Below are 25,617 nucleotides of genomic sequence, written 5' to 3' on the forward strand. Positions count from 1 at the left end.
TTACTATGTATAGCGCCACAAATAGTGGCGCTATACAGTAACGGTGCAGTTAACGTTACTGTATAGCGCCACTATTTGTGGCATTATATATAGTTTGATAACTTTTTTTTTAACACTTATTTGCGTATTTTGAGACCAAAAAAATCACATTTTGGTTCCAGATTCCCGATGATGATAGGTCTAGCCTAGGTTTTAATTAGGCCAAATACATAGTCATCCCCTTAAACTTGTCACTATTTTCCATTTAGACACCTCAATTACAGCAGTGACGTATTAGACACTCCAACTATATTCCAACTGTGCCTATTGAGCACCTCACGCTGACTTGGCACAAAGTGTGAATCTCACCCAAGTTTGATCGCGTGAATGAATGAAATAAAGGTCGATGACTAAAATATATCCAACATCTTCCTTCTGCTCCATCGCCGATTAGTTCCAGCCACCATTTTATACCCCCTTTGTTTTATTATTCCTTCTAATTAACACCATTAATTACATGAATCATTTGTTATTGTTTTAGATGTTGCATTTGAACAGCAAGCAACGCACATCAGTTCTCTTCCATACACCAACTGATACAATTTCTCCATATTCAGAAGTGATATTTCAAACTACAACAGCATGAAAGCAGATGAAATCTAAGGAAAGAAGAACGTTATAGTGCTAAAGCATCAGAGAACTTGCATTAAGCACTACAAATGCATTCACCCTTTTGGAAAGCGTTCATTCCTCTTTTTCATCTTTGTATTATTCGACCACAATTTTGAGCGCCATTCAAGTTACCTTCTAATCCAGTATCAAATTGCTAAGTGATAGCCAAAGTAACAAAAGAAAAAAGAAAGAAAGAAAGAAAGAGAAATAGAGATAGACCCACATCAAGATTTCGGCTTCTCTGATCCTCATAAGCAAGAAAATCGAACCCCTTTTGATTGCCTATCTCTGTCCCTAACAAGATTAAGATCAACAACTTTCCCAAACTAGTTAACATAGGAAGGAAAATATTAACAAGGAAGGGCAACGAAGACGAAGCAGGAGGAGAGATGAAGAAATCGGAGAAGGGTTTTGTCTTTCTTTATTTTCCACATGTCATTAAATGATTGGTTGGTCTGCTATGTTTGGGCGCTTGACAATCACGCGATTAACTTTTGTGGAAGAGTTTATATGAGGTGCTCAATAGGCACGGTTGGAATATAGTTTGAGTGTCTAATTGGTCACTGTTGTAATTGAGGTGTCTAAATGGAAAATAGTGACAAGTTTAAGGGGTTGGTTATGTATTTGGCCTTTTAATTAAAAAGGGGAGGAGTTGGGTCAGGCGGGTCGGATACGGAGATTGGGCTGGTAAAATTGGGTATTGTATTTGGGCTAGTTAGACTTTGGCCCAATATATCAAGACTAAGTCAAATTCTTTTCCTATTTTCCTTTCTCTTTGTTTTCTTTTTTTTTTCTTTAATTTAAAATCCTAATTAAATTAATTAAAATCCTAAATCAATTTACTTTTGTAGAAATTAAAATTATTTATTTATTTTTAACATTAAAACGACTAATTAACTTAAAACTAAAAAATTGCTAATTTTAAAGACTAAAATCTAAATATGTAAAAACTGACCATTTTTTGCTTAATAAAATTAATTCTTACATGCAATTTGAACCTAAGATGACATGAAATTAAAACGTGACAATTTTATGATTTTCTATGATTTTAACATATCAAAAATGCATGAAATGCAACTAAATAAAGAAAAACTTCTAAAATCCCTTAAAACTATTTTGGTCTATTTTTAGGAGTTATTTTCATGTAGGGCAAAAATTGGGTGCTCACAGGTGTATTGTTCTAGACCTGACTTACCCGAGCGGAAAGCTTGAGCCAAGGTGAGGCAGCGTACCGGGAATACAGAAGCTTCACCGACTTTGCAACTTGTCTGAACCTCGTTCTAAAATTGGGATATTACTCTAACATAAAAGAAGTTACACGAAGTGCACACTTCCCAGATGTTTAGAAGACTTAGAAAGAGGAGATTTTCATAGCAATTTATATACAGTCCAAACAATATCAAAGCGGTAAAGCGGCAATTAGCACATTAGGCTCAACATGTAAAAATCAGATAAAAACAAGCCAACTATAACAGTTATTCTAAGCTCGAATTCTTGAACTCTGAACCAAAGTTCTGGGTTTTGGTCCCCGGCAGAGTCGCCAGAGCTGTCACACCTCCTTTTTTACCACCCGAAGGCGGATATAAGGGAGTTTTTCCAGTTAAAGTGACATTATTCGATATGGGATTATTTTATTTATTTTTCAGAGTCGCCACTTGGAATAATTTATTTTGTGTCCCAAGTCACCGGTTTATTTTAAAATCCCAAATCGATGAATTTTCGACTTTATTTAAAAGTCTGCGAACCAGAAATTCTAAGTAAGAAATTATGTTAACCCGGGAGAAGGTGTTAGGCATTCCCGGGTTATGTGGTTCTAGCACGGTCGCTTAAACTATTAAAGTTGGCCTAATTATCTGATTTACTACATGTTTTAAACCTATTTTGCATTTTTAACTTTATTACTGCTTTTAATTATTTTAACCCTTTTTAGGTTTTATGAAACTATTTCTTGAACAAGTTACGATTGTCGTACACTTATTTGTTTTGAAACACGCCGCGAACCACGCTACATGAAAAGCACCCGCAATTCACGACATGTGTATTTTATTAATATTCAAAGTTGTTATGATCGGGTTACATGAAATGCACACCCGAATTGGAGATTATGTACCATGACTATGCCACGGAAACTGTACTCATAGTCACGATAGTTAATTAATCGCGCCTAAAGCATTTCTACGAGTATTTGATTAAGGCGTAATTTTAAAGTGCACCTAAAGAAGTGATTATATCTCTAAACTATTCTACATTATGTAGCTAGGTGTAAAGGTACAATACCACATGAGATACTTATTTGAATTAGATGTGGCAACTTTATTTATTAAATGCCAAACGAGCCAGATTTTGATGTTTGGGGCCCGACAAAGGTTGAGTCCAAATGAACTCTAACACGAAACATATATTATCTATTATTTAAATAGCTAAATTAATTCTAAAAGAACTTGGGCCTGACTTTAATTCAGATAAATCTGGCCCAAATAAATTATCAAGAAGATTTGGGCCTACTAGTGAGTACAAGTAACTCTGGCCCAATATTCATTTATGGACAAATAAATAAATTTAATATTGAGTCTAAGTGAACTCTAGTCCAACAACAACAACTGGTCAATCAATGCTCGACCTTGCATCCTTGACATACGCAAGTTATAACCATTAGACTACAATGCCGATCTAATTTTCATGGAACACTTTTAAATTAGCTCTATAAATATTAATGGTAGTTGCTCTTCACATGTGAAAAATCATTTTTTATAACTAATAAACACGTATCTAATTCAATAGAATCAAATCTGGACCAAAAGAATATTGAGACAAATACTCTAGTGTAAAGTTAGAATTTGGTGTGCAAGATTTAATATTGATAAAAGCTCAACTTGACCACGTGTGGTTTAACATGTAAAATGAACCAGATTTACATCTTATTCTTGAATCAATTTCAGAATATATCAAATCCATTTCAGGATTAAATTTAACATAACAAGCGAGCGATGTACCAAAAGATTTCTCACACCGGGCCCAAAAGAACAGTACGACAACTTCTGAATAAAAACTTTATTGCTAATTTCTTTTCTGCTGCGTACAACGCTATGGAAGCCCCCGAAACAGAAATCTTTGAAAGAGCTATCAACTAGGACCTCGAACCAACGAACTCGAACCAAACCTCACTTTAGCGATGGTTCCCGATGACATTCTAGTTTGGCTGGTGATTCATGGTAGTTTGTGGACTGCTATTGTTGCGTTTTTGGGGCAGTTTCGAGTGGAAATTTGTGGTGGTTTAATGCTGATTTCGTCGCTATTTCGAGGGGTGAACTGGCAACGTTTTTTGTGGTTTCCGAGCAGATTGTCGCTGGGTTTGAGGCTGTTTTTCAGTTGCCTTTAGAGTCGATTTAGCTGGTATTTTTGGACTGCCTAGAAGCTAAGTTTCAGCCGAGGGAGAGGGGTCTTTTTTCGATTTTCTTGTGCTGAAGAACAGGGCCTATTCGTTCTTTGTTTAAGAAAACACCATGGAAAATGGCTGAAGAAGAAGAAGATCGATAGGGGGTGTGGGGCCTATTTTTTGTTCTGCGGCCGATGAGTCTCTTAGGCCTCTAGGGTTTTAGAGTCTAGGGGTCTTTTTATAGTCTAAGTCTAGGGTTTTAGGGGTATTGGGCTTGGGCTATTATGGGCTAGGTCCGAAAATTAGGCCTAAAAATGGGTTGTTTGAGCCTAAATTTATTCTTTCTCGGTGAACTCGACTAAAAATACGACTTCATTTACTAATTAATCTTACTTGAGTAAAAATAACTATAAAAATAAGACTAACCGTTAAAACAAACCTATTTTTTGGTATTTTCAAATATCATATTAAAATAAAAATAAGGTACTATTTTTGCATATTTTTTAGCTTAATGAAAGGTACATAAAATAAAATATTTTTTGTAATTTTCATTTTTGTGACGAAATAAAGTAAAAGAGTTAAAATTAGTTGAAATAACTATATTAGGCCTAAACTAAATATTTATATGCTAAAATATGTAAAATTTTGGGGAGGGCCAAAAATCACATGTCTACAGTAAATTAAGATTTATCCCTTTTTAGTTTCATTTTTTTTTTAATAGAAACCACCTAATAGTGGGAGATTAAGCCCCGCCTACATATATTGTGCAATTTTTATGTTATATAAATGTAGAAATGGGAAAATGAATAAGTTTTCCTTTAATAAAAAAAAAAGATTTGTACGTGAAGTTCAAGAAAGAAAAAGAAATACAACTACGTGACTAATTCGTAAAAATAGCACGGGCTAGCCAGTTTTCAGACTGGTCATTCAAATATAGCCAGCGTTAGCAAAGTCATTGAAAAATAGCCACTATTTTGCTGTAACACGAAAAGTTCCAGCATAATATACTGGAGATCGGTGCACTTATGTATAAACTTCTGGAATTTCAGTATATTATACTGGAGTATTTTTCCAAATTTTGAGCAGTGTTTTCATTCAGAGTTATCTTTACATGAAAAGGTGCTAAATTTCGATTACTTTTGAAACTGTAGATATTTTTAAATGACCACTTATAAATCTGACTATTTTTTAATTTCTCCCTAACTAATTCGATACTCTCCTAATCCTCCCTGGAAACAATTTATATTGCACCTCTATAAATATTGCATGCATCGGCTTACGATTTTGCAAACCATATTTCGTTTATCAATTTGCTCTTTCTTGCATTGCTTCAATGGAAGCAGCCATCGTTTGTTTCTCTTGGTATTACTCTTTACTTGTCCTGTTGATTATGTAGTTCCGTCTTTCACCGAGGTGAAAGAAACTGTTGGTCCCTTCAATTTCATATACACTTTGGTGATGGTGACTCTTCTTCATCATCAGCTGATCATGTTGTTGTAACCCTCAGTTTGCTTTCTCCGCAACCATGCACCCGACGAGGCACTGAGTTCTTCTAGTCTGACCTGAGTTTTGCGACGACAGGAGCAACCATCATGAATGCTTCGTATGTACAGGGGGAATGCCCCTCTTAGATTCTGTAACAACTCACTGTTCTTTTGATTCATACCAAATAAAGTATCCTCATTTAATTCAACTATTTGTCTAGAGATAATTCAGATGTTTCCAATCTTATCTGTTTATCTTTGTTTTTATATTTCAACCTGTATTTTAAGCCTGAGATTGACAAAAAGGGTTCAACTGTTTGTAAGAAACTTAGTATCAGAAATAAGATTGCTCTTCCCAGTTGACCTGGTTAATAGTTAGTAACCTCATAAGAATCCAATTACAAAGAGAACAAAATACAATGAAGAGAGTACAAGGGAGACACTCTTGTGAGCATTACACTGAAGATAAATCTGAAAGTGTTTATAATGAAAACTATTAACTGTTATACCTATTTTCTGATTGCAAAGAAGCTTTCTTATCTAGAACTAAAAACCAAAGCCCTCTTAAAGTGAAAATCAAAGATCTTCAAACTTGGTTGATCCAATAGCCAGACCAATTGACTGCTGTGGCACAATTTGCCAAAAATAGTGATTTGCCCCTAACCAAAATAATTTCATCTGTCGTTAACAGTGCCTTGCAAATATCTAATTTTCTGAACTGCAAAAGAAACTTCCAATGGCCAACACTAGTGGTGGCAAAATAGATAAAAACAACAGTAATCCGCCCATATATATTATCCACTAAAAAATGAGTTGGATAATAAACTTTTAAAAAACGGGTCAAATATTGGATAAGAACCATATTATCCAATTAGAAAAATGGATAACTAATGAGTTTAGCTTTTACATTTGAAAAGACTCAAATTGGGGTTCCTCGAGTTTGGGAGACTAGGAATTCTCCCAAAAGTGATCATATTCAAAAACCCATGGATAATATAAGTAGATTAACCCATTTTTATCCGTATTAAATTAGGTCAGGTAGAATAATTTATCCGTTTTTACATTACCCGTTTTCGATCTGATCCGACCTCTCCGTTTGCCACCTCTAGCCAAACACTTTGATACCCAAATCAAAGAATCACTTGCATTGCTGTCATGACTGCATTTAACAACTTAAATATCAAAGACAACTGGTGCTTCTATTACCAATACTTAGCAATTTATAATTCCACATCCGAAAGTTAAAAGTCAAATACTCAAATGGTTAAATATAGAAACCTTAACCATACTAACTATTACAAAGGGATTACAGGTATAATTAAGTTATTGGATGACTTTGCCATCATATCATTTGCATTAAGTCTAAATGTATTTCAAATAGACTTTGAAGTTGGAAGTTCAAATTGTTGCTTAAAGCATTCAAGAGTCGTCAAGAGAAACATCTTCTCTGAGTAAGCATTAATATACAGCCTAGACCTTGATATAAAGGACATTCATTTAGTTGGAAAGGTCACAAAACAACAACGACTCAGTAAAGTCCCACTAAGTGGGGTCTGCGAAGGGTAGTGTGTACGCAGACCTTACCCTACCCCGATAGGGCAGAGATGCTGTTTCCGATAGACCCTCGGCTCATGAAGATGAAAATAAAACAAGAAAACAAGAAAAAACAATTCATCAGTAACGTCAACATAACCATAGAAATAATGACAGCATCCTAAAAACCATAAAATAGATGACATGCAATAACCATAACCTACAACTAAGCTCTAGAGCTATGGAAAACAGTAAGGTTAGTGTGAACGCTACATTAACCACAAGCCTGTCTAGGACCAACCTACTCAAACTCGTTTCACCCCTGGAATGGAGGAGGAAAAGCTTGACTACCACCCTATCCTACAACCCTAATGCTCGACTTCCAAACCTTCCTATCAAGGGCCATGTTTTCGGAAATCTGCAATCGTGTCAGGTCCTGCCTGATCACCTCTCCCCAATACTTCTTAGACCGTCATCTACCTGATACGGGCATTAGCTTAATGCAACTGATACGGGCATTATCATTAGAGTTGATCATAGAATATTTAAGTAACTTTCATTCGGGAGATTCCGTGCAACGTAGGTGACAATAGTCAAAACAAAATTTACAAATGTGCAAGACCTATCAAGCAGGCTTACTACAAACATATTGTATTCTCAATTCCCTTTGCCCCTTAAAAAGAAAAGAGCACATATGCACTTACAGTAGACAAAAGTGCATGTCACAAACAACTACAACGCCTTTCTCATTTAGAACACCTTTGGCCAAGCATTGGCGGCTGTATTATTTTTCTTTTTTTATAACCAAAGGAAAGGTACATGTATCATTTTTCTTTAGGGCGCAAGTAGCAACAAGTTTTAACATGCAAATGAAACTACTTTTAGGAAAACAGATATTATTACCAGTTCAAATACTTCGTCGCCAAAAAGTTATAGCTCCTTTTGTTCAGGATCAGCAACTATTGAATCAGGCAGGGCCTTTTCTAATGACTTCCTAGGCCTTCTGTACCAGAGGAAAGCAAATCGCAGAGTTCTAAACAATGCCCCATTTGCAAAGTGTGGAATAAAAACTCGATCCCAATATGGATAATACGGTCCCGGCAACTTTAGCAGAGTGAAGAAAAGGCCAATGGCAATCAAATGATTGAGGCAAATACAAGCACTGGTATTTGGTAATTGTCAAAACAATGTCAGTGCTCTATTCCAAGGGAAACTCTTCACGTGTAGGAGTTCTGTCCCGCAATTTCCTTGTCCGGTCTCCAAGTTAAATTTGTGAGGTTCATCAGATTGTCCAGCTGCTACGTTCATATTGCAGGCTATTCTAGGTCTTGCAATTGGACGTGTCCCGTATAATCTGATGCTCAAAATACACATATTAGAATTGGTCAACTGTCGTAAAACCTGCCAAGATAGAAGGCCACTGTCATCCAAATTGAGTGAATAACAGGAGAAAAGGAGCAAGCCAGAAAAAATTGAATAACAACAACAACGAGAACAACAATAAACTTAGAGCAATAAAAACAAGAGAAAGAACCAAAACAACCACAACAGAAAAATAAACAACAATAGTAGTAGTATTAGACTATTAGTGGACGCTGGACAACAAACAGCCACTAAATGGAGAACTACAAACATTCTGAAATTGGTTTGTCAAACCAAAAAGGAACTAAATTAAATGTATCTTACCATTTAGAGGTAAAATATGGAATGAATACAGTATCTTGGTTTCAGTACAAATAACATAGGGACACATGACTAAAATAAGGTCAAACGTCAGAAAATAGATGAATTAAATAAGTCTCCCGGTGGTCAACTCAACATGGATATGAGAATATTACAGGCAAACTTTACATGGCAAATATACGAGAGTTCAGCTTATCAACCTCCAACCATCAAAGAGCAATTAAACCTAATTGTCTAGCATCCAATACTTTAAACCTAGAGTCATATCCATGATTAAATATTCAAGAAACACAAAAGTACCAGCTAAGCAATCAAAAAATGCGAAATTGCAAAAATATCAGAACTTTATTAGTGGGTGTAATTCTAAACTTATGCACATAGCAGAAAACGAACTGTTGAGAAATAAAAATATCTTTATGTGATGTGGGTCACCTGAAAGCCATTGACGGCCGGAGAATTAAGTTTGAGAGACATCATAGCAGGTAACTAAGGTTGTGCAGATACAATCGAAAACTGTGTATAAGAAACTGCCATTTTTAAACTACTTTCAGAAACGCCATGGAAGATAAAGGTCTTTTTAGGCATGAAATTGAGGGGTATTTCTTGGAACCTGGAAGAGTGGAGTCGGATCCGGGGTAAACCCACCGCAGGGAATTTTGGTTGATCTATGGAGCCCTTAAATGGGCCGTTTATCTATTTATGAGAAGTATATTATTGAAACTGAAAAATACAAAAAGTCATGAAAATTTTCTAGTTTTTAATTCATGCGATATAGAAAGGATATACAAAAAACATGTACACGCCCAGTGGGACTCGAACCCACAATCGCTTGATTAGAAGTCAAGCGCCTTATCCATTAGGCCATGGGCGCTGTTGTTGTCAGGGCTACTCGATAATTATATTTATATTCGACTGAATGCTTCTTCTCGTGTTCCAAGAAATCCTTGACTTCTAAGAAGATTTTTAGGAGACTATACATTTCTTATTATGTTATATAGGAGTATTCAACGGAACAAGAAAATCGCACTAAACCGAAAAGTCAAACCGAACTGATTAAATAATCCGGTTAGGTTTGGTCTGATCTGATTTTGTATTGAGTTAAAAAATCCAAACCAAACCGACATATGAATATACTTTATAATTTTAAATTTATATATATATATATACATACATACATACATACATATTAAAAAGTATCTAGAAATATTTGTGATCCTCTAATGAAATATAATATTTATATAATTATAAAGTGCATGTATCCTCAACTTTACTGTTCAAACACCTAACTCTCTAGAATCAAAACCAACGGCAATCTATGGATAAAAATTTAAAAGCTCCAATTGCTTAACTAGTCTTGGCCATCTACTCCCTCTACAGTGAACATCTTACACAATATCTTTTATTGTGCTACTCTTCAGCATTCAATAAATTTGAAGGCACATCTTTTATTCTTTTATAGTCTTCTTATTTATCTCAGTTTCTTTTAACCTTCATTAATGCCTTTATTTTGTTCCACGACAAAAGGGCTTTTTTTAACTGTCCCTGTCCCATAAAAATTCCCATCAGAGGTAAAAAAAAATCATAATTCTTTTTCATATGAAGATTTAGAAGTCTACATACTATAAATCAGATGTGTATCTCAATATGTTGCTGCTAGTATGCTATATTGGTATAATAACTCCAATTTGACCTTTCTGGATATGTACTCATAGTGTTCAGTTCCTCATTGCTATCTGTTTTATAACCATTTACAAAAATAGTTTTACAAAATTCAACAAAGACAGGTATGTTATCTTTGAATATATGGCAACATATTGGTCAAAACTGAATTTATTCAGTTTTCTATGACATATTAATCGCACTCTACTTCTTGTAAGCAATGAACCAGAAATGATATCGCCCAACTAATGGACACTGCAGTAAAAGCAACTGCTGAAAGAGCCAATCTTGAAATACTTCTGAAAAGGGAAGAGTTTTTTTGAACTTCTTCGACGACCTTCTGATATTGCACGTCTCATCTTTTGAGCCTTCAACTGAGAAAGTCTAAGCTTGTTCATGATCTTATCCATCGATGCCGACCTCCTCTTTGCTAGTTTCATCTGAGATCCGAAATACAAGAAGTTGAGTCAGTTTTGCACTATTCAAAGACAAGTAGGAATCTGTAGATAAACAATTATGCATCAGACGTTCCGAGAGACCTCAAGCTTCTGGATTGCTGCTTCAGCTTTAGCCTTCTGCAAGTTCTCCCAAGCTGTAATCCTGGCTTCCTCTCTTTGCTGCCTGCAAATACAGGAATAAAGAAATATCAATGTACTGCTGCCATACATATCCAAATTTCAACTACTACAATAGTGAAGTCATAAAACTATTTTTTGACACATTAGCCTGTAACAGTAAAGTCACGAATTTACTGTAATAGCGGATAGGTTCAGTTGCTTTAATATGAGAAAATCGTTACATCATTATTGTAAGGAGTTCAGCAACTTTAACGCGGAAAACAAAATAGTTTCCTGACTTTACTGTTCTAGTTGGTAAAATTCAGTGACCATACCATAAAATAATTGGAGTAGGAAGAGAATATACAGAGCTTTTTGTTATTTTGAAATATACGTATCAGCAAGAATATGCGTTACTCCATCTTATATATAGGCTAGCTGTCTAAATTGTTCGATAATAAATAGTAAATTAACATTAAGGATATGCTGGTTGTCATTTCCTGAAGTGAGGATGGATATGTTTTACACGACGTAAGTATCAAAAGCATGAAATGACAGCATACTTTGGCATGCTCCTTGCTGCATCCGCAACATCCCACCGTGAATTCGAGTCACTCACATCTTGTAAGTCTTTCCTTATTTTCGTTACCCTGTTTTTCTGAGATTGTCCGGATATGGGGGGTCCTCTGTCTACCTGTACATCTCTAATCTCAACTTTAGCAGAATACTGATTATTTGTCTCCTCTACAGAAAGGATTGAAGGCGATCTTCTTTTGGGATAGGAATGTGTACTTCCATCAGGGCTCATTTGTGTTGCCATGTCTCTGCGTGTAACTACACACGAAATAGCATATGTTTCCTTGGTGCCATCAGGCTTATCATCTGGCCATTGTATTCCATCAGCAAAAACAGATTAATAGATTACACTTTGCCAAGAATACATTTTTCTTTCAATATATACTTTGGTCTAGGTGATGCACAATATATTTTAAATTGTTTACTTGTAAACAGAAGAATACCTAACATGACTTGTTCAAATAGTGGAAATCAGGAGGCAGTGTTAAGAAGAATGAGTAACTACTACAAGGTCATATGGATGAAGACTACTAGACATATTATTTTGTCCAAATGCCTATATTAACCTGACTTGAAATCTCTGTAGATAGAGATAACACATTATCTGTACGCTACATAAGCTGTTTAGCCAAATCAACTTTTGGAAACTTCACCGGCCCACGTCCCCCTTTTTTTGACAATTAATTTAAACTGCCTTCCTTTTTTCTACCATACAATTTTTGATTCATATCTTAATAAGTTCTATGCTTATATTTTGCATTCAAACGATATGGTGTTATCGCTTCCAATCAGATGGATTTCGTATCAAAGCAAGGAAGTGCTCCCGCGCTCGTTAGAAGATCCATATGATCTGAAGACTAGATGCAGGGTTCACTAAGAACAATATACCTTCAAATGCTTAGTATTTAAGTCAGGTGAACGGTGAACCTACACAATTTTACACTCGTAGAGAGACCATAGAACCGTTTAGGTTCTTGTGCCGATAACACTAAGGGAAGATATTGATGGTGCTATTTGATAAACAATTGAAAATCAAAGAGTCTTAGTAGTAGAGTTATGGTATAAAATGATGCATTAACATATAATCGACATGAATGTTTCAATTGCGCTGGCCAGTATGCAATATTTGGGATATGAACTAGAAGAAAGTAGCACAATATATGCAAAGAGGAGGAAAATTATACCTGGGGAGCTTGGTAAAGAAGACTCAGTAAAAAAGTCTGACAGACCAGGAGCAGTGCTTGCTCGAGCCATGCCATTCTCACCATATAATGCACTAGATCTTGTGCCAGTGTCAGGACCATAATGAATGGATAAACCATCAGGCACCAGTACACCTGTTGTAAATGGAGAATTTGCTATAAAACTACTTGTACTTCCACCTTCTTGGACTGGGACAGAGGTTGACAAGTGAGACCCCAGAGGTCCACTCTTTGACTTAGGCTGCCTCGGGGATTGCACGGTTGAAGTCTTGGGAATGCCATAACCTGATACTGGACTAGTAATCCACCTTTCTGCGTCGTCCCATTTTGAAGGCAATGCCCTTCCACTATTGAATGGCATCAATGCAGTAGCACTAATATGCCTCCTGCTGTTGTTGTTTGGCAACGGAACTCGCTCGGAGCTCCAGCCTTTCTGAAATCCTTCGAAATGGTTATCTCCATATTCTGGTGTTGATGGACTAGTATATGTACCTGAATTCCTCAATGAAGTATTGTGTTTCCTCATGATATTTAATTATGGTAAAGTGCAGGCCACATTATAGCTCCCCCTGCTTATCTGAATCTTGGACTTGTGTTCCTGTCCGGGTGGATGAGATATTTCAAATAGTATGAGATAATAAACCATCAAACCTAAAACTATTTTGAAAAAGTCTTGCAACATTCTAGAGTCCAACCTGTTCAGTTCCATAAAATATTCAGATAATAAACCACTAAACCTAACTACTTTGAAAAAATTTAAAGGGTTCTAGTGTCCAACATTACGACATAGACATATTAATTCAAAGTTACACCTATATACACAAAATTAAATTTTTTTGGCATACTGTCATGTGTTAAACCATAGGCATATCCCTACTTTTATCTTCGTGGAAAGTAAAGTAGTTCTGTGGAAATAAAGAAACAAACCTAAGCTCACGCCTCACGGTATCTTGAGTTGTGGTTATTCTTTTGCAGTCCAGAGAATTTATAGTCCACTGTCAGTACTCTAAAGTCAGGACCACTGAAAGGGTCGTGAAGGCCAATTACTGCAAGTACAACAAACAACAACTATGCCTCAATCTCGAGCAAGTAAGCAAGTCGGCATAGGCTATATGAATTATCTTGACCATGTCGCTCCATCTAAGCTCATCCCCATCCAATATTATACCAAATACAAATAAAGGTAGTACTAGAAGCTCTTCATAAACAGGTATACAAATTTCTAGACTAAAAGATTCCTAGAAAACACAGGACCTGAAGTAAACGAAATAACATGACTTCAACTTAATACAAACTAATAACTGGTATCCTGACAATTGTAAGCAAGTTTACACAGGCGGAATCAAATTAATCATTAGATTCCCATGAAATCCGAAAAAAGCTCCTTAAATCCACAGTCCCCCCCGCCCTTCACTCACCCCCCCCCCCCCAAAAAAAAAAGGGACGAAAGGTGAAAAGATTCAGTCAGAAAGATAAATGATTATTAATTCTTTTATTAGAAAAATGCAGCGAAAAAGTACATCTTGGGGACACCTAAGAGGAAAAAGGGGCCAGAGCAGGAAATTAAAAGCACAAAAGCATCATCCCTTTTTAGCAAAAGCGAAGCTTACCCTTTATCAATGCAGAGAGTGGAGCTGGTTGATCTATAGTTAATATAACTCAGGTGAATCTTTGGTTGTAAATGAAGCACAGGAAGTGAATTCTGGAGAATTTGTTTAATTCCAAGAAAGGGAAAAAAAAAAAGAAAAAAAAAGAAAAAGAAATGGAAGTAAGGTTCTCCTGATGTGAAAGCAATCAAGAATTGAAAATTGTAGATTGTAGTTGTAGGCAGTTCAATGGATGATAGGGAGACGTTTGACAAAATCAAGATGTCCCTCTCTTTCTAAAGAAGAAAGAGTGAAGAGTATCCATTTGAGATTTTTCTGACTCAGTTTTGAAACGTAAGTAGTAGTAGTATTTAATTAGTGCGAAGCTTGAACTAGACTAGATGTAGAGATTTTGTTTTTGACCAAATTTATCAGAATGGAAAGAGACAAGGGAGGGGTGAGGAGTTTGTCCGAAACGAATGGGCAAACCCACGTGATTAAGCCCGCTTAAAGTACGGCATTCACTTTCTTGGAGCATTCCTCCTAATTCTATGTATCTTCCCCCTCCTTAATTATTTCCCGTGTTAAGAAATGAGATCAAAATAGAATAATATACTAATTGAGATAAAATAAATAAATATGAGGGAGAATATTTTTTTATTTTTTTTGGTATATTTTTTATAGGGTCAAAAATTCCTTATTTATAAAAGTACAAATTCATTCACTAGTTATAAGTTAATATACTTTTTAATTAAGTACATGAATACAAAGTACGTTAAATGGATATACAAATGCATTCATCTCACTCACATGCATTCATCTCAATTATAACACTCCCCCTTGGATGTCTATTTAAAAGATAATGTGCTTCGTTAAAACCTTACTAGAAAAACCCAGTGGGAAAAAACCTAGTAAAGGAAAAAGAGTACACATATCTTATTATAAGCATTGAGTGCTGCCTCATTAAAAACCTTACCAGGAAAACCCATTTGGGACAAAACCTTAGTTAAGGGAAAAAGAGTTCAGTGCGTATTATACATCCCCTAACGAAAGCATTATTTGATATCTCGGAGACGACGCATTTCAATCCTATGTCTCAGCTTCTCAAATGTTGATATTGTCAATGCCTTAGTGAATAAATCTGTTAGATTGTCACTTGAACAGATTTGTTCAACATTTATTTCACCATTTTGCTGAAGATCGTGTGTGAAAAAAGACTTTGGTGAAATGTGCTTTATTCTGTCTCCTTTGATATATCCTCCTTTAAGTTGAGTTATGCAATATCGTTGGAATCGTTGAGTTATGCATTGTATTCATACAATATCGTTGGAATCTTTGTTTTTAAAGAAAGACCACACAATTGTTGAATATGTTAAGTCATTGATCTCAACCATACACATTCTCGACTAGCTTCATGAATAGCTATTATCTCTGCATGATTGGAAGATGTAGCAGCTAAAGTTTATTTTGTTGAACGCCATGAAATAGATGTACCCCCACAAGTAAATAGATATCATGTTTGAGATCGGGCTTTATGTGGGTCAGACAAATAACCTGCATCTACATAACCAATCAACTGTGAATCGGATTCATAAGAATAAAATAATCCCATATCAATAGACCCTCGGAGGTATATAAAAATATGCTTAACACCATTCCAGTGTCTTGTTGTTGGAAAGGAACTACATCTTGCTATAAACTTACTGCAAAAGTTATATTTGGTCGAGTATTATTTGCAAGATACATTAGTGCCCCAATTGCACTAAGATATGAAGTTTCATCACCAAAAAGCTCTCCATCATTTTCATGAGGTCGGAATGGATCTTTATTTATATCAAGTGATCTCACAATTATCGGGGTACTCAATGAATGTGCTTTATCCATATAAAAACGCTTTAGGATCTTTTCGGTATAAGTTGATTGATGGACAAAAATTCCATATTTCATATGCTTAATTTGTAGACCAAGACAAAATTTTGCCTTTCCAAGATCTTTCATTTTAAATTCTTTCTTCAAACAATCTACTGCTTTTGGAAGTTCCCCGGAGTTCCAATAATATTTAGATCATCAACATACACAGTGATTATAACAAATACCCTTCTTTCAGCAAATACTCACTCAGGCGATTATACCATATTCGCCCTGATTGTTTCAATCCGTATAAGAATTTTTTAAGCTTTATTGAACAAGTTTCCTGAAAACTTTTATTAGTTTCAGGAACTTTAAGTCCTTCGGGGATTTTCATATAAATTTCGTTATCTAATGTGCCATACAAATAGGTTGTGACAACATCCATTAGACGCATATCAAGTTTTTCATGGACTGCCAAATTTATAAGATACCTGAAAGTGATTGCATCCACCACAGGAGAATATGTCTCCATATAATCAATGTCAGGTCTTTGCGAAAATCCTTGTGCCACAAGTCGTTCTTTATATCTAACGACTTCATTTTTATCATTTCGTTTTCGCACAAAAACCCATTTGTATCCCACTGGCTTTATTCCTTCAAGTGTTCGGACTATACGTTCGAATACTTTACGTTTTTCAAGTGACGCTAATTCTGCCTGGATAGCGTCTTTCCATTTTGGCCAATCATTTCTCTGTCTACATTCATCGACAGATCTTAGTTTAAGATCCTCATCTTGTTGCATTATTTCAATAGCAACATTATAAGCAAAAATATTATCGATGATAATATTATTTCGATCCCACCTTTTTGCCATAGAGACATACCTTATTGAGATCTCTTCATTCTTATTATTTTCAGGTACCTGGACCTCCTCTGAGGTCTTATCATTTGTTATGTCATAGGGCTCTTTTTGAGCAATTGCCTCCATATTATAATCTCCTAGATCATTTACTCCTTTTTACTTTCGAGGATTTTTATCTTTGGAACCAATTGGTCTACCACGTTTCAAGTGTGGCTTAGACTCATTTGTATTTATAGATTGTCCAATCGGGACATCAATTCGAATAGGAGCATTAGTCGCTGGAATATGTGATTTAGTCACCCTTGGTAGGTTAGTGAATGCATCTGGCAGTTGATTTGTAATATTTTGCAAATAAATTATCTTTTGAACCTCATATTCACATTGCTTTGTTCGAAGATCTAAATGAGATAGTGATAATGCAGTCCAATCTATCTCCTTTTGAAATTTCTTATTTTCTCCACCTAATATTGGGTATACTAATTCATCAAAATGGCAATCAACAAATCTTGCCGTAAATAAATCTCCAGTCATAGGTTCCAAATATTTTATAATAGAAGGAGATTCATACTCAACATATATCCCCAATCTTCTTTGGGGTCTCATCTTTGTGCGTTGTGGTGGAGCAATTGGAACATATACTACACATCCAAATATTCTAAGATGGGAAATATTTGGCTCCTGACCAAAAGCCAATTGTATTGGGGAGACTTTATGATAACTTGTAGGTCTGATCCGCACAAGAGCTGTTGTATGCAAAATAGCATGGCCCCATGTTGAAATAGGAAGTTTTGTTCTCATAAGTATTGGTTTAGCAATTAATTGGATGCGTTTGATCAATGATTCTGCTAGACCATTTTGAGTATGAACATGAGCAACTGGATGCTCAATTGTTATCCCAGTTGATATGTAATAATCATTAAAGACCCGGGATGTAAATTCACCAGCATTATCAAGACGAAGTATCTTAATTGCATAATCTGGAAACTGTGCTCTTAATCTTATTAATTGAGCTAGTAACCTCGCAAAGGCCAAATTGCGGGTTGATAACAAGCACACATGTAACCATCTTGTAGATGCATTTATCAAAATCATATAATATCTGAATGATCCACATGGAGGGTGTATGGACCCACATATATCACCCTGTATACGTTCCAAAAATGCAGGAGATTCAACTCCAACTTTAATTACCGATGGTCTAATAATCAGTTTTCCTTGAAAACATGCAGCACAAGAGAATTCTTTAGTTTGAAGAATCTTCTGGTTCTTCAATGAATGACCATGTGAATTCTCAATTATTTTGCGCATCATATTATAACCGGGATGGCCCAATCGGTCATGCCAAATAATAAAATCATTAGTAAACTTCTTGTTTACTATGACATGTGATTCAACTACACTAATATTAGTGTAGTATAATCCGGAGAAAAATGCGGGAAGTTTTTCAAGCATATACTTCTTTTTCGCTTTTATTGTAGTAATATAAAGGTATTCAACCTTTCCTTCATTGGTAGTCTCAATATGATAGCCATTTTGGCGAATATCTTTGAAACTCAACAAGTTTCTTTGAGACCTACTACAATATAATGCATCATTAATAGCCAATATAGTTCCTCCTGGTAGTAATACAGTCGCTCTTCCAAAGCCTTCAATTAATTTTGTACTACCAGATATTGTGATTATATTAGCTTCTTTAATAATTAAATAAGAGAAATATCTCTTATCTTTTAATATGGTGTGCGTCGTAGCACTATCCAGAAGACATATTTCTTCTTTATTATTCATACGGCCAACTGAAGACTAGGAAGTTTTCATATTCTTCAAAAAAAATAAAAAATACATCATAAGTAATATTGAAAATTTTAAGAACAAAAGAAACTACATTTATGAAATTAAATACTGACAACATAAAAAGTTTTATTCAAAATATGAACTTCATAAAAAGAAATACATTTATTCTTATAATTTTTTTCAATAATAAGTCTTCAGTTATGATGCTCAAAGAAGTTCAGCTTCTAAATGAGTAATATCTGCAAGACCTTCAAAAATATCATCTTTATAGGCAAGGTTTGCTTCAACTTTATCATGATTATTCATAGGGCCCGCCTCAACATCATTTTGAAAAGTCAAGCGAGTCTCAACTTTATTTTATTTCCCTTTTATAGATGCTTGATAAAGTTTGACAAAATGTTCAGGTGTATGACAAATTCGTGCCCAATGATTTTTCATACCACATCGGTGGCAAACATTACCTTTGCCTTTTGAAGGATTACTCTGAGAACCCTTATATTTCTCTTGTTTATAACGATGACCACCACCATGGCGATTATTATTTCGCCCCTTGCCACGCCCACGTATATTTATACGGCCACGATAATTATTTTATCTTTTTCTAGACTTTGGATCAATCATTCCCAGATTTGCTTCTGGAAATAGAGCTGATCCAGTAGGGCGGACTTCATGATTTTTCATTAAAAGTGCATTATGTTGTTCAACCACCAAAATGCATGAAATTAACTCAGAATATTTCTTAAAGCCCTTTTCACGGTATTGCTGTTGTAACACCATATTTGAGGCATGAAAAGTGAAAAGAGTCTTTTTCAGCATGTTCTCATCATTCATAGGTTCCCCACATAATTTTAGTTGGAAAATTATTCTATATACAACAGAATTATATTCATTTATGGTCTTATAATCTTGTAGCCGTAAGTGCATCCACTCACGTCGAGCTCTTGGCAATACTGTGGCCTTTAGGTGGTCATATCGTTTCTTTAAACTAGTCCATAATTGAAATGGATCTTTTAAGGTTAAATATTCACTTTTTAACCCTTCATCGAGATGATGGCGAAGGAAAATCATGGCTTTCGTCTTATCCTGACTTGATGCTTCATTTCCTTCTTTAATAATGTCACCAAGACTTTTGGCGTCAAGGTAAATTTCAGCATCAAATACCCATGACAAATAGTTATTTCCAGAGATGTCAAGTGCCATAAATTCAAGCTTTGACAAATTCGACATAGTGAAAACTATCATAGAAATAAGTGAATTAGAATGACAAGAATTATTAGCAATGAAAAATTCAGTGCAATACATAATTATGTATTAATATTCCATATGTATATTTATCAAACAAATAATTATGTGCAGTGCGATGATAAGTCAGTGTTTAATATTACCCACCAAAATTTTAGACATGTAAGTATATTCTCATAGAATAAATAAGTTGAATTAATATGTACTATTATAATTTTGTTCTACTTAGAATACGTTTCAATAAGCTAAGTACGCATAAAACTAGATGATATCAATTCTGACAAGTTTCAACATTCAATACGATACATCTAATAGTTAAATTGTTAATTTTAAAGTCATTAATTAGTTTGTACACTTAGGTGATAAATTTATTGAATACACATTTAAACCTTTTGAAAATTTTGCAAGAATTCCTTCTAAATGCATATTCTGTTAGAATATTTGGACGTGGGCTTAATTAGTCTAATTATTTAATTCAATTTTAATACTTATTTATTTATGTGTATGATTAAACTTCTTCGCAGTTTATATAATGAAATAACAATTTAACTGAAACTTATTGTTGTCATACCAATGCAATTATTATAATCATATTCAAAACAAGTTATGCATATGGTAATTAACTTGCAGGTTAAAGAAGATCCTAATGGAAACATTATAAACATAGGAATGTATACCTGAATTGGAAAAGAAACTGACTACCTCTTTTAGGAAGAAGATAAAATTCGGATGAAGCAGATAACCCCAGTTGGTTAGAACCTCGTGCTGATAACGTATTAAGAAATGAGAGCAAAATAGAATAATATACTAATTGAAACAAAATAAATATGAGGGAGAATATTTTGTTATTTCTTTTCTTGGTATATTTTTTATAGTGTCAAAATTCCCTATTTATAAGTTAATGTACTTCTCAATTGAGTACATGAATACAAAGTACGTTAAATGGACATACAAATGCATTCATCTCACTCACATGCATTCATCTCAATTATAACACCCCGGTTTTTCTTTTCCTATAGTAAGTAACATGCAATTCGTGTATATTTAGCTAGTGTTTGGCCATAGATTTTCAAATTTATTTTTAAAAAAATTAATTTGGGTGAAGTTTGATTTGAACATGAAAATGTGTTTGGACATAAGTTTTCAAAAGATATTTCACTTTTTTATAAAAAAAACATGAAACATGACTTATACCCACAAGTTCTAAAAACTATCACAAATACCCAACAATACCATTATCAATAACATTCATTATATTATTAACCATAGTCCTGAACATAAATAAATTTGGTATAAAATTATTATTTTTGTAATGAACTACATATATACTATTAAATGACCGAGAAGACGCATCAACATTGTTACAAAATAATAAATGGTGGACTCTTTATGTAATATATTAAATTTAAAATAATAACATATAATATTTAAAATAATAATGTTTAATCACATTTATGTAATATACATGAGTATAATAAATATATTTGTTAATTTAAAATAAATACCAAATGAGATAAACTTTTATCATATGCTACCTATTAACTACGGCAACATCAGCATAGTGGAGAAAAATGGTTTAAGTACGTCTTTTCAAGAACATTTACAAAACAAAACTAGTAATTTGCGATTATTCTTAAAGAAAGAATTTTCAAAAAAAAAAAAACATTAAAAAATCTGCAACAAAAAAGGTTGCAACTAGAAAACTTGTTTGCGTTTTACACAAATCTCTTTTTTTTTTTTTTAAATAAAAAATGTCCGAGTTGTCCATAAACTGCACCTTAAATCATTTCCCAGACCGTCCAAATTTGCTATTGCCGTCTTCTTTCTCTCTCTCTCCCCTGCGGGTTTTCTTTTTAAACAAAATAGGCAAAATACATAAGTTGCCAGCTGTTTTATGGCTCAAATCCTCCTTACACATTTTCTGTGGACGATAATAATATTACACATGCAACCTTTCTAAAGTGTATCTAGTACACACCACATTTGACAGATGGCGCGCGCGTATTTTACACGTAAAAGAGGCGGGTGAATGTAAAACTTTTGGGTCTTAATCATTACTTAAACGCCATATGTCCAGCCTTTTTTACTTTTAAACTTTTTTTTGAGTCAATTCTTCTTTTTCTATTTTTAACTATTTCATCTCCAAATAATTTGGTCCCTTTTCCACACCCTACCACCCCACACGTTTTCCTCTTCCCCTGGTCACCCACTTTGTCTTCTGCATAGATTAAACTCTAAAACACAACAATAATTGTAGAGCTAGATCCAAGTTCTAAATTATTAGTCATCTCCTCCAAGATTTAACCCTTTCAGATCTGCTAATGAAATCAATGACTAGTTTCTCTATATTTTTTCATAATTTTATTTTCAGATTTGCTGATTCTTTCTTTGACTTCAATTTTTTTTTTTAATTGAATGGGTTTGGAAAGGGGGTTTATAGTGTTTGTGGATTTTGCTCTAAAAATTAATGGCGGTAGTGGTACTGTTATGACAATGGTGATTTTAATAAAAAAAAAAATTTTTATAAAAGAAGATGGGCATCTTTAACTCTTATTCATCTCTAAGAGTCAAGTTCCATTGACAATATTGAGAAAATGGGACACGGTGCTACTAACTATGGCGTTAATGGTGGAAAGATTGTGGAGAAGATGATTAAGTGGGTTGGGGGGGGGGGAGAAATTACTAAAAGCGGGAAAGAGGGATTTTTTTATTTCTTTTTTCTTTTTTTAAAGACGAAATTTTAATTATGGTGTAAATTAGGTATTTTATTGTATTTTCTTTCTGTTTTGACACGTGTCACGATATTATTGGTGCGTGATATTACACATATTTTTAAAAACTGGTCAACAAAAAGATGATGTGTACTAGATACATTTTAGAAAAGTTGCATGTGTAATATTATTATCGTCCACAGAAAGCGTGTAAGGGGGATTTGGGCCATAGGTCAGGTGACAACTTATGTATTTTGCCAACAAAATATTATATTCGAACATAGTTTCAACAAAAAATAAAATAAAACAATTCCTACCTCGATGTAAATAAAATAGCGAGCATTTAATTTGAACAAAAAGAAAGTGCTATGTCATTTTGATTAAATTAACTAGGAGATATTTTATTTTCCGCTCCAAGTGGACTTAGGGGCGGCCCCGCCAAATTTTGTGGCCTAAAGCCAAATTTTATGAGGGGCCTTAATTTTTTAATTTTTTTTTTATTTAATTGAAATTTATTTTTTTTAGCTTTTCTTAAATACAAAGTTATAAATAATTTTCTTACCAACAATAACTCCTAATAAGTATTTCTCAATTGACAATATAACTAATCCATTTAACCCGTGACATTATTATTTTTAGGTAAGATTTTATCAATTTTAACTTTGAAAACTTCTTTCCGCTGAAGCAACAGTAACGCGAGTTATTAACATTATTCCATAAGCAATTTAGGCATTTGGAAAAGAATTAAATCTTTTTATTTGATTAAGTGTATCAATAAAACTGTTATCTTCTAACTGTACTATTTTTCTTAATATTTTTCATTCAGAAAATAAATATAAACTATCAATATCGAATTGATCCAAAATTAAGGCAACATTTTTTCAAATTTTCAACATTTAGCGATCTTAGTTTTTACTACTAAATAGAAAACTAATTTTTTTTTTCATATGCTTTAAATTGTTCAAATCTATTTTGAAGTGAAAAAATAGCCATGTCTATTATGTACAAAAGTAATCAACTCTAGAGGACTCTTCGAAAGCTTTTGAGATTTCATTATTAACATTGCACATCAAATTGTTACTTCCTATATATCACACATTTCTTGCGAAATTCGGGTTCGATATTCATGTCAAGTGCAATTTTCTTGGTAGAAATCATAGCAGTTGCAAATCCTTCTTCTCTTTATTTGTTAAAGAAAGAAATCAAACTTTTTTACTTTACCGAACTCTTTAATAAACTTATACATAGTCTATTAGGTGTAATAAAAATGAAGCCCCCACAAATATGGGGCCTAAAGCGATTGCTTTACTTGCTTTATGGAAGGGCTGCCCTGCAAGTGGTGGCCTGAGAAAAGTAAAAGTTTTATGGAGTATATGGTATTGCTAAGTCAATTTCTTTCGAGACCCAAAAGAATGTCAATTTCTTGAACTAACAAGCAAGGAGGTAAATATGACACTTAACACATGCATGTTCCGAATTCGATATGAAAATCACAAGTCACAACTAACAAATATTCAAATAAATTAAAGTAACAACTTAAAAGATACAATTGTAACAAGAGTTTAAATACTGCACACTTACGGTGTAAAAGAATTTTAATAGTGTAAAGGATATAGGTTAATCATAGTTGCTTAATTACAGTTAGTTAAGTTAACTATAGTTAGTGTATTAGTTAGTAGATTAGTTAATGTATTACAACTGTCATTGAGTGGTCAGTGAGTTAGTTAAAATACCGTAGAAGCTTCTTCTTGTTCATTCTGTACAGCAGAAAACAGAGCATTGCTCTTCTCTAAAATTCTTTCTCGATTCTTCATCTCTAATTTCTTTCTCTTAGCTGCATGTGATTGATAAATTCATCATGGTATCAGAGCCATATTAATCGAGTGATTCTAGGGAATTTCTCCACAGAATTGAAGACAGTTCGAGAGAATCTACTCAAGTTTAGAAGCTTTGAACCCTAAATTTGCAATTTTTCAATGGAAATTTCTGAGAATTTGACTGGAAACAAGAATAATGGAGCTAATACGAGCATTGGTGCAGTACCTAGCTCAATTGCTTTGGACCACAATCATCCTCTCTACTTGCATGCGTCTGATGGTCCAGGATCCATGTCGGTGGGACTCATTTTGACAGGTATGGAAAATTACTCTCTTTGGAGCCGGGCGATGAAGGTAGCACTGTTAGGTAAGAATAAATTGTGTTTGGTTGATGGATCGACATCGAAGGAAGATTTTGGTACAAGTTTGGGAAGTTAGTGGGATCGGTGTAATGCAATCGTGACCTCATGGCTTATGAACAATGTGAGCAGGGATTTAGTAACAGGAGTATTGTTTTCTTTGAATGCACAAAAGGTATGGGCCGCTTTCAAGGAGAGATTCGACAAAGTAAACGCATCGAGGCTGTATTACTTGCACAAGAAAATATTTACCTTAACACAGGGGATTTCATCAGTATCGAACTATTTTACCAAGTTAAAGGATCTCTTGGCAGAATATGATTTGATACTGCCACCGCTTCTATTAGCTACTGAGTATATTGATCAATTGGAGTGTCAACGATTGCTGCAATTTTTGATGGGATTAAATGATAGCTTTGAGATGCCAACTTTGCCATCGAAGGCTTATGCTATGGTGGTCTAGGAAGAAAGCAGGAAATTGACTACTGGTGGTAGTTATGGACATAATGATCCTACCGCCCTATTTACTGCCCATTCTACAACTAGATCAAGGAGGAACTATAGTTTAGAATGTGATTTCTAGTCATTTGAAAGGCCACAATAGACATAAATGTTATAAATTGATGAAATGTGAATTTTGTAACTGTCGCGCCCCCTTTTTTTCTCTGCGAAGAAAA

General features: G+C 34.3%; 2 protein-coding genes, 1 long non-coding RNA gene and 1 other non-coding gene across 5 annotated transcripts; all 4 read right to left on the reverse strand.

The window, feature by feature from the left end:
- Window positions 1-5,830: 5,830 nt before the first annotated feature.
- LOC107796250 (uncharacterized) lies at window positions 5,831-9,391 on the reverse strand. Its single transcript, XR_012707620.1, has 4 exons — window positions 9,160-9,391; window positions 7,948-8,445; window positions 6,579-6,670; window positions 5,831-6,170 (listed from the first exon to the last, which is right to left on the reverse strand). It is a non-coding gene; the product is annotated as an uncharacterized LOC107796250 (long non-coding RNA).
- Window positions 9,392-9,525: 134 nt separating this feature from the next.
- On the reverse strand, window positions 9,526-9,598 carry TRNAR-UCU (transfer RNA arginine (anticodon UCU)). Its single transcript has one exon. It is a non-coding gene; the product is annotated as a tRNA-Arg (tRNA).
- Window positions 9,599-10,441: 843 nt separating this feature from the next.
- Window positions 10,442-14,651, reverse strand: LOC107796235 (uncharacterized). 2 transcript variants are annotated; one of them, XM_016618987.2, is made up of 6 exons: window positions 14,332-14,651; window positions 13,649-13,767; window positions 12,704-13,319; window positions 11,507-11,825; window positions 10,926-11,007; window positions 10,442-10,826 (listed from the first exon to the last, which is right to left on the reverse strand). In XM_016618987.2, exons 3-6 carry the CDS (start codon window positions 13,245-13,247, stop codon window positions 10,632-10,634), a joined length of 1,140 nt encoding a protein of 379 aa, XP_016474473.1. In that variant the 5' UTR covers window positions 13,248-13,319; window positions 13,649-13,767; window positions 14,332-14,651; the 3' UTR covers window positions 10,442-10,631. The 2 variants fall into 2 exon arrangements, with proteins under 2 accessions (XP_016474473.1, XP_016474479.1); XM_016618993.2 differs by lacking the exon at window positions 13,649-13,767 and having other exon boundaries at window positions 14,332-14,650.
- A 4,751-nt stretch (window positions 14,652-19,402) lies between these two features.
- On the reverse strand, window positions 19,403-24,578 carry LOC107796226 (uncharacterized). The gene is made up of 3 exons (XM_016618977.1): window positions 24,498-24,578; window positions 20,731-20,818; window positions 19,403-20,046 (listed from the first exon to the last, which is right to left on the reverse strand). Exons 1-3 carry the CDS (start codon window positions 24,576-24,578, stop codon window positions 19,403-19,405), a joined length of 813 nt encoding a protein of 270 aa, XP_016474463.1.
- Between the last annotated feature and the right edge of the window lie 1,039 nt (window positions 24,579-25,617).

This window comes from Nicotiana tabacum, chromosome 3 (assembly GCF_000715075.1).
Source record: "Nicotiana tabacum cultivar K326 chromosome 3, ASM71507v2, whole genome shotgun sequence".
Classification (NCBI taxonomy): Eukaryota; Viridiplantae; Streptophyta; class Magnoliopsida; order Solanales; family Solanaceae; genus Nicotiana; species Nicotiana tabacum.